The following is a 13,593-nucleotide window of genomic DNA, read 5'->3' on the forward strand; positions in this document are numbered from 1 at the left end:
ACTTATTGCCGTTATTTGCTTGGGCTTGTCTTATCAGCTTCAACAGCCAGTTCGCCAGCTATCGACGCATTCGCATACTTTTGCTTCGCCCTCTTCTCTTCGGACACATACCGTCACCTTTCCAGAAAGTGGCACAACTCCCCCCTTGCATACCCAAGACTTTCTATCAACATCTTCAAGAGCCTCGCTTGATCTGAGCCACTAGTCGCCCGTTCGTCGTCTGCACAGCGGACGAGGTATGCAAGTGTGATAGTTGACCTCTGAAAGTCATCGCTCTTCATATATATATATATATACCTTTCTTATTGTGCTACTTACTCTCTACGCCGGGTCATACCTCCAACAAACTCCCTTCGGGCCACAACATTGACATTTTTGCTATTCGTTCACCACTGAGTAGCAAGACGCGGCAATATGGACAGTCGATTCAACGAGCCGTGGCCGTACTCGAGCACCCAAAGGGCGTCCGATCTGATTGTTCCACAGATAGTGGACGGTCAAGCTGGTGACAGTGCCGACGAGCCGTCTGGCGAGGCTTTCCCCCCTCTCACTGACAACGACTTTCACTCCATACTTCGGCAAGCGAACGGAGACCCTCTCACTAATAGTGACTACGACTCCATACTCCGGCAAGCAAGCGAGGACTTTGTTAGAGATCGCCAGCCAGAGGCGACGAGTTCGGTAAAGATAGTGTTCGATTCGTCCGACTTCTTGAACAAGTCCCAGTGGGACAAGGTCATGCAGGGCCTCATGTCCGAAGACGAGATTCAGTCGTCTCGATTTGCCGAGGCATGCAAGTTGCGAGTCGTTGAGCAGGAACTCAACACTGGCGACACGCTCGTCTTCGTCGACTTCCCCGATTTATCCCGCCGCCGGTCGAGGCAAACCGACTGCTACGGGGTGCCTTACTCGTCACAGAAACTGCGCGTGCACTCGCAAAAGTTGCTCGCAACCGGCTCTGCCAAGTTTGCCGAGATGCTGAGCCCGACGTACCAGTTCCGCATCAAGCGACGGAAGAAGCTGACAAAGGATCTTCCGGAAGGCGTCAAGTACGTTCTCGACTTGACGCCGCCATCCGAGGGCGATGACCTCGTCTCACAGATGACGCAGCTGTCTCTCACCCCCGGGATAATCAAGTGGTGGGCCGCCAGCGGTCTTCACAAGGTCACCAACTGGCTGGTATCTGGGCACGACGATGTTTGCTCCTGTGGTCGACAGCACATTCCAGGCTGGGGAGCCCCGAGACAAGACGGAACGGGACAGGAACAGGATGGAGAGCGAAGCGTCAACGGAGGAGCGACGCTCTTCGACAACAAAAAGCCAGGTGGTAATACCGACGACACCGTCGTCACCGCTCCTACGCCTCAAGACCTCCTCTCCAAGAAGGAGCATGGGATCAACCAGCCGTACGAGATACCGGATTACCGCAACATTCCCGACTACTGCCCCATACGCCACTGCAATAGCATCATCCGCCTCCTGATGATGATCGAGGGACAAGACATCATGCTCGACTCGGCGAATCGTGTCTGGACACTTGTTGCGGTGGCTAAGATATTCGACTGCACATCCATCATCCGAGATCGAGTTGCTCAATGGATCATGTTTTCCGATAACACAAAGTTTATCGAGGTCCTTCCAGAAGAGGCACTGCAGATTGGGTTCGACCTGGAGCTGGTGCAGGTCACGCAATGCGCTTTTCGAATCCTCGTCAATGAGCTGGCCCTCAAGGAGGCCGCCACCAAGGCGCCCCCTGGCGGTTCGAGCCCTGGCGAGTCGAAGCCCGATCTTGATTGGGTCACCGTCTTTGGCAGAAGACTGGGCAACCTGGATGATGAGCTGCACAACATTGTCCAGCACGCTGCTCGGGCCCTTATCGAAAGAGTGTCAGTGATACCAGGCATATTCCGCGACCGGGAGACTCTCGACAATTGGATGGTTGATGAATGGGCCAAACTACGGAAACTGGAGGCATTGCTCCAGCAGCAATCCGATGAAGCGAGCACCAAGGCTTCAAAGTCTCTGTCCTCGCTGCTGATGGCAATGCGCCGTAGCATCTCGACCGCCTTTTTCCGGCTTTCGGTCGCAGCGACTACGGAGGGGAAGCAGGCGCTTGTTTCCATGGATGAAGACCGAGCTACATATGTGTTGCCGGAGGACTTCAAACTGCTCGAGGACATCTTGCCCAAGCTAAATATCCACCAAAAGTTCCTGTGCCCGTTTGTATACCAACAGATGAGCGAGATGTGGCACTCGGACCCTAGCCAGTCCAAATGGATAGCCATGGCCTACCAGGAATCGCCCGTTTCGATCAAATCAAACATGGACCTTACGGTGGATGACGTCCAGCGAGCCGTCACAGCAAACCCCGAGATGGCAAGCCAGCCGTCTTGGGCGATGTTCATGGATCCGGGGGAGGGGCCTCTCCGCGTCAAGAACCCGATCGTTGACTTGGAAGCTCTCAACAGACAGATTTACGATGCCGTATCGCCGTACATCAACTTGTGGCTGCGATATGACATTGAGCCTGCGCTGAACATGACGCGCCACCTGCTGCTCACGCTGAATAATAACGAGATGAAGTTTCTCCCTCTCTGGGCTGGTGGTTGCAACGATGGCACAGGGGGCGTCTTCCAGGAAGAGCTTCCTCCTGCCTACTGGGGGCCGAGCGGGCCCGGGCCTGCCTACCATACCGGCATTACGATTCCGTCGGCATCCAGTACCTCTGGATCGTTGGTTGACGGCTTCTCTACTTTCAACGTCAGAGGGAGCACCGTCAGGGGAAGCACGGTTGTGGGATCTGTGGACGTGCAGGACGGGGCATCGACAGTGTATGCGCCCAATCACGTCATTGCCGACGACGTTTCCATCGCATCCGAGTCCTTTGATGTGGATGGGTCCGAGTCTTACCAGGAGGCACGATTCGCGGTGCCAGCCGAGCATCAGGACATGGGTCACGCGGTGGACATGCTGGTGGAATCTGTGGACTCTGATGACGATACGGCGTCGGACACGACAGATAGGGTCATGATTTCGGGAAGTGCTATGGAAACTGGTGCTGATGACTTGGATGAGGATGAAGACATGAGTTTTGATGAATGAGAGCGAGCAATTTCGAGTCTGTGATGAGTGGCATTCTGGCAAGCTTCTGACGATTTTGGCATGCGGTTTTGGTTGTCATTCTTTCAATATTGTCAAGATATGGGGAAATTGGGCTGTGCTGTTGGATGCTACTCTGTTTACCAGGCTGATTGGATGTGAGACGAGGATCATGACTACTATACGTATGCAAAGCTCAACACCGCAGACTCGCAACATGAGCAAGGATTGTGGAGTTGAAGTTGTCTTACTCTCAGACGACATGAAGACACAAATCTGATGGCTGTGCATGACACTGTGAATTTGATATTCGGCAAACTGGTTTCATCTCCAAGGCTACTCTGCCCAGTTCATGGCCATTGACCACATCGCGTACCCTCTGGTCCAGGCAGAGTCAACAAGGAGACAAATCAGCCATGACACTTGCTGGAGACTTTGCCTGAGGGATAATTACAGTTGTTGGGATGTTTTCTTTTAAAGGCACCGGCTTATCGATCATGCTGAAAGGTTCCGCAATACTTCATATCTTGCAGAGTCACCGCAAAATGGCGTTCTACTCCGCGCCACCGAGATGCACCTCGATTCAAACCTTTTAACTCTGCCACAGCTCTCGGCGACATTTTGACTGGATTCAACAAAGTATCACTGGAACCCTCTCAACAAAGAAGCCCCAACATTAGCAAAGCAGACAGAAAGTATGAGCACCCAGAGATATATAAGGCATCGCCATTCCCCCCCATCCCTACGTCTTGTCTCCCCCTTCTCCCTCTACCACACAAAAAAAAACCAACTTCTACTCGAATGGGATCTCGAACGCGATTATCACTCAGCTCACACGGTTAGTGGTCAAGAGTCTCTCTTTCAGACCTACCTCGTTAGCAGGTTCCCATCTCTCTCCACAAAGCAGCACATCGCGTTTTCCCCCCTTCACCGGGGTTTGCTCATGGGTTTCCTTCCCTCCAACGAAGTACTGGCTGCTGTGTTTGGGTTACACTGTCTCTCGGTGACGCGATCTCTTCACGTTCGTTGCCGCGGGCGCAGTGTGCAAGGAGAGAGCCTTGTCTGAGGCTGCTTGTTCCTCCGAGAGTATGTTGTTGCTGTGACAGCAGTGAAGAGCTTGGCTGACAGTCATTGATATTGGGCGCGAAAGGGAAAAGAATATCTTGAGGTTCCGGCACGACGTGGGCGATTCATCTTGCAGAAAAAGACTCTATCTTGCGCGTTGCGTCCGCGAACGATGCCGGAACTTCGCGTGGGAGTAGCGGTCATCTGGGACGTGGCCAGCCGCCCCCTTGCGATGTTTCTCTTTGAAGAAAGGAAAACAAAACAATAGCCGGGCCATGGTCCTTTGAATGTCTCACGAGCGCTGCAACTGCATGAGCCAGCGAGTACTCATTATTATACTCCCTTTTTCGGGCGGAAGATTCCGTTGAGCTGGTGTGTCGTGGTTGCGCTGGGGATAGAGCATTGCATTTTATTGCTTCTTCTGAACGAGAGGGGAATTTGAATCCCCTGGTCAGCGCAAGTCACCACCAGCTTTGCGTTGATGATGATGTCCGTTCACTGACCTTTGTATGAACCTACATACTATAGGTACCAACTTACGCACCGCCCGCAGCGACCTACTAGATACCTACCGATTGAAATGGCCCAGTGAGAGCGTCGTCCGGGGTGCTTTTGTGGAATGGCCAGCCAGTCTCTCCTTACGATGTCTCTGAATAGTTGGTGGTTGGTTTGGGAGAAGAATCTGCCTCTGTGTGTGTGTGTTGTGCGTAGTTTGAAGAACAAGGGGAGACGCTGGTTGTTCTTCTTTACCTCTCTCTGCTTGTTTGTTTGTGCTTCAATGTAGGGAGAGGCAGGTGGGCTGCTTCTTCGGTGGGTTTGGTGGTCGGGGAGAGGGAGCAGACTCCATGGAGAAGCAGGATGAGAGCTGTTTGATCTCGAGACGGAGGATTGCTTGGACATCAGTACACATGTTTCAGTACGCCGTGGAAATGTAGGCAGTAGTCGAGAGCCTCGTCTTTTATATATGTATATATATATATACCGAATGATTAGCTGGTTCTTTACTCGTTTTCATATTCTAAATCCAAACAAATGACTCGCTTCGCCTCACCCAATTGCACAAAACCAAACAAAAAGAACCACACGAGATCCCAAATTCCCAGACCTGAAAAAGAAAAAACTCCCCAATCACCCCATATTGAGCGTATTTCCCGACCCCTTCCGATTGTCATCCGTAAAGTCGTCCCACGCCCTCGCCTTGTACGTCTCCCGATCAACAGCCTCCATGTCGTCCTCATCCACCACCTTCCTCGGAGGCTCCGTGCCGCCGCCCTCAATGATGCCCCCCCTCCGCTTCTCCTCCTCGAGATACTCCTCAATCGACATGGTAGGCAGATTGTGACCAGGCCGAAACACCCCCTTTGCGAGATCCGCCCTTGACCCAATCAGCGTAAAAGGCTGCAGAGGCTTCCCCTTTGTCGAAAGCAACGGACCGCCCGTTCCCGGACGAAACCCATCAAACGGCTGATCCAGCCGAAACGACGTGTCCGCAGGATCCTCGCCCTTGGAAGTGGCCGCAGCACTCGGCGACGGCGCGGACCGCAGCAGCGGTACCTCGCGGTTCAGCGAGTCGAGCGCCTGGAACGCGCTGTGTATCGCGAACCGGATGCTCGTCAGGTGCAGCTCGCGCACCAGCTCCTCGTCCCCGTGCTCCAGGTACCGCGGGTTGCGCCTCAGCGCCGCCATCTTGTCCTTGAGCGCCTTCTCCGCCTTGAAGTTTGCAATCTTGCCCTCGCGCTTGGCCGCCATGTCCGCGCCCGTCGCCGCCACCACCGCAAAGGCTTCCCCCTCGTCGCGGTACCGCTCCAGCAGCTTGTCGTACGGCGCCGTCAGCAGGCCGTATCCGTCCGCCAGGCTGAGGAACCGCTCATATGCGGATCGCGCCTGGTCGAGCACCTGCAGCCGCTCTTTCGGCGCAAGATGCGGCGTTCGCTGGACGAGCTCGCCAATGTAGAAATCCACCAGCAGGTACGGCAGCGAAGACGTCGCAATGTCCTCCACGCCCTCGTTGGCGGAGAAGAGCGACAGGGCGGAGATTTGGTCGAGGGCTTGTGCGTACAGCTTCAGTGCTGCGGCGAGGTCTTCTGCGTATTTCGGAGACGTGGCGCTGGGTGCTTCGTTGACTTCTTGACGCTTTGCCTCGGCGGCTTCGAAGAGGGCGCGCAGCGACTGCGGCTCGTCGGACGAGGCCATGATGGGCGGGACTGAGAATTGTATGTCGTCTGCCGTGTCGAATTGCAGTGCAGTGCAGCAGTGTCTCTGGTTTGGTGTCTTTGAAGGGTAGATAATGAGGCTGTCCTGTAACGGTTGGTTGTATGTGAGGTTCTGGTTGAGAAGAAGGATTAAAAGGTCTGGAGGGGCGAGCTTGGAAAGAGCAAGAACAATGGTGGAAGCTCTGGGTTGCCCCTCCAGAGAAGCAAAGAAAGCTCTTATCGATAGCACCCACTCATACAAATAGAGACAAATCACCAAGACAGACGACACTCAACAACTTCCATTGGTACAAGAGTTCAGAGACAAAACATGTGTTAGACGCATCTCATACTAGAAAGCCAGGCACCAAAAAAAATCATTGCATTTCGTTCATTCGTCAAGCGAAAAGGTATTCTGTACAACGGGTTTCCGTACAAAGATGATCCGTACAAATAGACTCGTACAAACAACAAAAAGATAAAAGTGAGCAAATGGAAACCAGACCTGCCATCCTCCATCCGAAACCAAGGCCAACCTGACTAGGTACGACAGCGTATGTCGAAGAACCCTATGTACCAGACAAATCCAGTTCCCTCCCCCCCCCTCCAAAAAAAAAAAAAAAAATCGAAATCGAAATCGATAATGACCTCTCAACATGGCAACACTACGAGGTAGTGCCTTTGCTCTACTCGTCGTCTAACCATGGCGCTCTCCATGGGTCGTCCTCTTCTTCTTCTTCTTCATCGTCACCGTCAATAACGACCTTTCTGTTCGCGGCCGCAGCCCGTCCGGGCCTTGCCCGCGCCGGGCCACCCTCAGCTTTCAGAGCAGCCGCCCTCTCGGCACGTTCCTTGTCGATAACCGCCTTCTTGGCCGCATATCGCAATGCAATGGGCGACAGGGTGGCGACGGTGGGCGCATCCTTGACCAACGCCTTGACCTTGCCCGCGCCCGCCACCTTGGGCTTCTTTGGCCTGCGAACCCTCCTGGCCGCAAGCAAGTTCTCCTCCTCCGGAGCCTCGGCGGCAGGCTTCGACTTGGCGGCCTTTGATGAAGTGCCCAAAATCGCGTCATCGTCCGACTCTTCATCGACGTTCTTGGGCTTGTAGGGCGACGGCTTGGCCAGCATCTCGTAGTTGGTTTCGTCGGGGCTCTCGAGATCAAAGGCCTTGGCTGATTTGGCTCTGGGCTTCGAGAGAGTCCCGGTACTCGTGTTGCCGTGGCTCGAATCCGGCCGGCTCATCGTGTGCAGGCTCAGTCGGCCGCTGGCTTCTCCAGACGGCTTGCCAATCCCCTTGACCAGTGCACCAACGTCGCCAAGCATCTTGTCGTCGTCGTCTTCATCACTGTCCGAGTCGGCGTCGAACAAGGTCCTGGCCTTGGAGGCTGCGGCTCGTCTGTTGCGGCCGGGCACCACCTCGGGCTCCTCCGACTGCGGCTTGAAAACTGGCTTCGAAACCAACCGCGATCCAGATGCCTTTGCTTTACCCTTTCCGAGAATCTTGTCGCTGTCATCGTCACTGTCCGAGTCGGCGTCAAACAAGGTCTTGGCCTTGGAGGCTGCGGCTCGCTTGCTGCGAGCGGGCGCCGCCTCTGGCTCCTCCGAGATCTGTTTAGAGGTCGCCCGCGATCCAGACGCCTTGGCACCAACGTCAAGCATCTCAACGTCAGTTAACTCACTGCTCGAGTCGACTTCGATCAAGGTCTTGGCCTTGGAGGCTGCGGCTCGCTTGTTGCGAGCGGGCATCACCTCTGGCTCATCGTCCCATTCAAAGTCGTCATCCTCCGGGACGGCGCCGATCAAGGTCCTGGCCTTGGAGGCTACAGCTTTCTTGCTGCGAGCGGGCGCCACCTCTGGCTCCTCCGACTGCGACTGCGATACTGGCTTTGAAGTCGCCCGCGATTCAGACGCCTTGGCACCAGCGTCAAGCATTTCATCGTCAAAGTCAAAGTCATCAGCTTCCGAGTCGGCGTCGATCAAAGCCCTAGCCTTGGAGGCTGCGGCTCGCTTGTTGCGGGCGGGCGCCGCCTTTGGCTCTTCCTCTGACTCCTCCGACTGGGCCTGAGGCTTCGAAGTGGCCCGCGATCCAGACGCCTTCGGGCCAACGTCAATCATCTCATCATCAAAGTCGAATTCGTCGCTTTCCGAGTCGACGTCGATCAAGGTTCTCGCCTTGGAGGCTGCGGCGCGCTTGCTGCGAGCGGGTACCACCTCTGACTCCTCCGACTGCGACTGAGCAATCGGCTTCGAAGTCGCCTGCGATCCAGACGCCTTAGCAGCGGCCGGCTTGCTTCTGCTAAGCGCTGCGAAATCATCGTCTGAAAAGTCATCCAACTCGACGACCTCTGTCTGCGATTCCTTCTTGGGCTTCGGCTTGGAACTGAACATCTCGGCAAACCTCTGAGCAGACTTGGTCTCTGGCTTGGGCGCTGGAGCCGCCTTCTTGCGACCCTTCTTCTCTGGCTCGTAATCGTCGTCCGCCTTGGCCTTCTTACCGCGGCCACCGCCAGCCCCTATCTTCTTGGATACTCGGCGGCCCATGCGACGAATGTTGGTCTGAATTTCAGCGCTGAGGGCAAGGTACTTGTCCCATTCGGCCTCGAAGGCGGCAAGATCTTCGCACCAAAGGTCCTTTTCGCTCTTGGCCTCGAGCTCGTCATACTCGGCCTTCTTCCTCCGAATAGCATCTTTCAGCTTCTCAAGACGTTCTGCCGTCAAGGACCAAATGGGCATCTACAAGAGACGTTAGATTTCGTCGCATTCGGTAAAAGCTGCCGGAATTCAAGGGTCAAACTTACCGAGAGAAGGTAGTCGTAGTCACGAGCGCTCTCTTCACCCTCTTCGTCGTCCTCTTCCTCTTCCTCGGACTTCTTTGTGTTGGCATTCTTGACGGGAGGGAATGCCTCGTATTTGCGATCCCGAAGCTCCTTCACGAGGACATCCTTCCTCTTCTTGCCGACGATCAAATCTCCGTCGATAATCTCTTGGATGAAACGCGCCTGGTTCTTCAACTTCCGGTGATCGGCATCGTAGACGGCAAGCCAGTGGTTCTGCAAGTGGTTTTTGTTAGCAGAATACTCTCGCATGCAGCGGAGGACGTGATATTCCCCCCTACCTTTCGCTTCAAGTACATCTCCAGTCGGTAGACGTAGTACTCTTCCAAAATATCCTCGACCTTTTCGTATTTGCGAATCTGCCCGTTAGTATTGAAAGCGACCAGGTTCGACGTGGCCACCTGCTTGGTCAGCTTGAACCGCTCAAGCAGACCTTCTTCGAGCACCTTGGGCATGTGCTTCTCGTCCACTTGAATCTCAAAGTGGACCGTCTTGTGGTCGTTGAACTCCTTGTAGTCCTTGATCCAGCTGGGGCCGTCCACGCCGCTGATGATCTTCTCAAGGCGAGCCTTGAAGTCATCAGTCCAGACGCGGATCGGAAGCTCGGTAATGACCACTTCATTAGGGTTCTGTTCATTCTGGTATGCAATACCATTGAACTTGTATCGGTCAGGACCAGCAGCTTCCGGCGTGCCCTTCCAGCCACGGAACCACGGAGTCATTGTCTCAAATGGCTTTTCTTCATCATCGCCATCCTCCAGGCGACCCATTCGTCGCTTCAAATTCTTGACAACCTCGAGCGGGTGATAGTTGGGGATGGAAGTGCTCCAACCCGTGCCGATACCGTCGGCGCCATTGATGAGAACCATGGGCAGGATGGGGGCATACACCTCGGGCTCAATCTGCTTTCCATCCTCGAACTGGTGCTTCAGGTTGGGATCGTCGAGCGACGAAAAGATGGAGCGGGCAAACGGGGACAGGCGGGTAAAGGTGTAACGAGGGCTGGCGGCGTCGGAGCCACCGGCAAGTCGAGAACCAAAGTTACCGCTAGGCTCCAGCACGTTGATGTTGTTCGATCCCACAAAGTCTTGAGCCAGGCCAATGATGGTCTGCTGCAGAGAGGCTTCACCGTGGTGGTAAGCAGTCAGTCCGGAGACGTAACCAGCCAGCTCCACAACCTTTTCGTCCTTGACCACGTTTCGCTTGAAACATGCGTACAGCACCTTTCGCTGACCAGGCTTGAGTCCGTCAATCATGGACGGGATGGATCTTATGTTATCCGCCATGCTGAAGAGGATGAGCTCCTTGTTCACAAAGTCGCTGTACGTGATGACCTTGGAAGAGTGGTCAAGATAGGTGCCGGGAACAAAGTTGCCCAGCCATTCCTTTCTCGCGTCGGCCTTCTTCTTTGAAAAGGCCAGGTCAAACATTTCCGCTTCTTCTGGCTTCATGACACTAAACTCCTTCAAGTGCTCGTCGAGGTTTGTGAAGTACACCTGGGCATCTTCGTTGCTGCTACTGCCCAGACCCTTCAAGTACTTGTAATGCCATCTCGAGATCTCACTGCCGCGCTCTTGCTTCCATTCTTCGTACTGAGGCTGAGTGAAGAAGGACTTGAGTCTCTGGGGCTTCTTGGGGTTGGGGCCCTGCCAGACCTTGACAATGGGCGTGATGAATTCTCGGAAGAAGTCTGGAATCTGAAGCAGCGAGGGGAACTGCACTTGAAGAAAGTTGATGAGAAGACCCTTGATATGACTACCGTCATGATCCTGATCGGCCATGATCATCAGGTGGCCGTAGCGAAGGCTCTTCGTGTCCGTGTACACCTGCTTGTGCTTGAGACCCAGGAACTGCTTGATGTTCTGAATCTCTTGATTTTTGGTGATCTGGTCGATGGATGCGTCTCGCACGTTGAGCAGCTTACCACGGAGTGGAAAGACACCGATTCGGTCAGGGTCCAGGATGGCTCGTCCAGACACGGCCAGACCTTTGGCGGAGTCACCTTCGGTCAGGATGAGGGTGCACTCGTGGCCGCGCCGGGTGCCTGCCAGGTTGGCCTCGACCAGCTTGGCATTGCTCACACGCGAGCGCTTGTTGCCGTCGCTCTTGGCCATCATCTTGTCTGCTTTTCTCTCGGCAAAGTCCATGATGTTCTTGATCGCGTCGGACTTGGCCACCTTCTTCAGGAAGTCATCTCCCAGAACACACTTGCTGCCAAACTGGGATGCCTTGGTCGTCATCTGCTCCTTGGTCTGCGACGTAAATGCTGGGTTGTCGATCAAGCAGTTGACAAAGATGAAGATGTGGTTTCGCAGATGCGCCGGCTTCAGGCCGTGTCCCTTCTTCAGCTTGGTTACAGCCTTGAGGAGATACGCCGTGATCTGGTCGGCAATGTAGTTCACGTGAGTGCCTCCTGACGTGGTTGCAATGGAGTTGACGAACGAAACCTGCTGGAATGTACCATCAGACACAGTGAAGCCAATCTCCCAGCGGGGATGGCCCTTGTCCTTGTCGATTTCGACAGTGCAGGTCGGGTTGCCACCCTCCTCCATGCTCCTCTCGCCCGCAATGGACTTGGCATAGAGGTCGCAGTACGACTTGAAGTCCTTGATCTTGATGAGCTCGCCGTTGAGCTGCACCTTGACACCTCGCATCGTACCGGCCATGTCGTAGACTCTTCGGTAGAGCAGCGCCTCGAGATCATCGGTGATGCCCTCTTCCATTCCAAATCGAGCGTAGTCTGGCTTGAAAGTGACCCGAACGAAATCGGACGACTTGTTGGATGTGATTTTGGCCTTGTGCATGGTCTGCATGTTGTTTGTCCACTGCTGCTTGTAACGCTTTCCGTTCTCGCTGTCCTGGCATTCCAGGGTGAACTCTGTGCTGAAGACGTTACACAGCTTCGCACCATAACCGTTTCGACCACCCACAGTCTTCTTCTCGGTGTCATCAAAGTTGGAGCCAGCCAACAGGTGACCGAAAATCAGCTCGGGAATGTACACACGCTCCTTCTCGTGCATGACAATGGGGATTCCCTTGCCGTTGTTCTCGACGCTGATTTCGCCGCTTTCGCGATCGATGGTGACCTTCATCATGTTCATGGAGCTGTCGCGCTGCTTGTTGTCGGCAGCGTTGACGAGAATCTCGTCAAAGATCTTGTAGAAACCAGGCACGTAGGTGATGTTGCGATACTCCATCTGCTTCGTCTCTTTGTTGTAGACCCACATCTGCTGGTCCGTCTTCTCCACGGAGCCAATGTAGGTATCGGGACGTTTGATGATGTGTTCAAGCTGGGTCAGCTTTTGGTAGGTTTCGGTTGCCGTCTTCTTCTTCGAGGCGGGCTTTGGTTCGTCGTCGTCCTTATCGTCGAGAACCATGCTGTCATTCTCAAGCTCGGCAAGAGGCTTGGTGCCCGACTTCTTAGGAGGAGCAGCCGTCTTCTGCTTCTTGGTGATTGGCGGAGTGTTGGAGAAACCGGACGAGCCATCCGGATCTTCGTCATCCTCATCGCTCTCGACCATGGGCCGCTTCTTTGGCGCCGGTTTGCTTTTCAGAGTGGTCTGCACCATCTTTTTGATGGCAGGCTTTGCGGGAGCCTTGGCCTTCTGCATTAGAGCGTTAGCCGATGTCCAAAAGTGAGAGCCTGTCAATAGCCGAGGGTGTCGTGGGTGGGAAAGGAAGAGACGGCGGAAGGTTGCGTGTTGGGCAGAAGAGGCGATGCGGCTCAGCTGCGCAATCGGGAATGTGGAAAGGAGAGCAGAGTGACTCGACGCTGAGCTGCACAAGGCAGAGTGAAGGGCGCCACAAGGGCTGCAGCATAGCACAAGCATCACAGAGCAACTCCAGAGTAGGGACTTGCTATGCAACCAGTGACTATGAAAACAACTTACGGGCTTTGGGACGTAATCTTCGGAGTCATCTTCAACGTTGAAGACGGAATCGTCGTCGGAGCTCATGGCGCCGGCGCCTCCCTATGGAGAGCTCGCAAAAATCGCAGGGCAGCAGGAACTCGCGATCGATAACGCAGTCGATGAGACAAAGGCGATGCTGAAGGGCTTGAGACACGCGGCCGTAACGAAGGAGAGTTGGGCTGAGTGACTGCACAGGTTCGCGGGGCTGCGCCTTCGATATGAAGAAAAACGTGATGAAACAGAAGGAAAACGCAAAGGCCCAGATCGAGGTGACAAGAGGCCCTCGTCACATCGATGGGCTGGGACAAAGGACGATGCTGGCTGAAGGAAAGGCGATGATATTTTTTTTCTGTTGTTGAAGCCCCGCGTAAACAAATGTTCTGTTCTTTGTTTGACGCGACCGCCTGGTTATCGCAGATATTGCACTAGACCGAATGAAGTCTAGCGAGGGACAGCTCAGTGGAGCGCGTTTCTTGCTGCCTGAGGCGCC

The 13,593-nt window shown here is 54.5% G+C and overlaps 3 protein-coding genes across 3 annotated transcripts; 1 reads left to right on the forward strand and 2 right to left on the reverse strand.

The window, feature by feature from the left end:
* Positions 1-747: 747 nt before the first annotated feature.
* Positions 748-3,009, forward strand: TRIREDRAFT_35768 (uncharacterized protein; the record flags this gene model as incomplete). Its single annotated transcript, XM_006961947.1, has 1 exon — positions 748-3,009. A coding segment is annotated over one exon (2,262 nt), but the record flags the coding sequence as incomplete, so codon positions are not given.
* A 2,283-nt stretch (positions 3,010-5,292) lies between these two features.
* Positions 5,293-6,357, reverse strand: TRIREDRAFT_74861 (uncharacterized protein; the record flags this gene model as incomplete). The annotated part of the gene is made up of 1 exon (XM_006962314.1): positions 5,293-6,357. One exon carries the CDS (start codon positions 6,355-6,357, stop codon positions 5,293-5,295), a length of 1,065 nt encoding a protein of 354 aa, XP_006962376.1.
* Positions 6,358-7,042: 685 nt separating this feature from the next.
* On the reverse strand, positions 7,043-13,148 carry TRIREDRAFT_55125 (uncharacterized protein; the record flags this gene model as incomplete). The annotated part of the gene is made up of 5 exons (XM_006962315.1): positions 7,043-7,754; positions 8,586-9,091; positions 9,157-9,408; positions 9,474-12,797; positions 13,083-13,148. The coding sequence occupies 5 exons, from the start codon at positions 13,146-13,148 to the stop codon at positions 7,043-7,045; spliced, it is 4,860 nt and encodes a 1,619-aa protein (XP_006962377.1).
* Between the last annotated feature and the right edge of the window lie 445 nt (positions 13,149-13,593).

This window comes from Trichoderma reesei, assembly GCF_000167675.1.
Source record: "Trichoderma reesei QM6a unplaced genomic scaffold TRIREscaffold_2, whole genome shotgun sequence".
NCBI lineage: Eukaryota > Fungi > Ascomycota > Sordariomycetes > Hypocreales > Hypocreaceae > Trichoderma > Trichoderma reesei.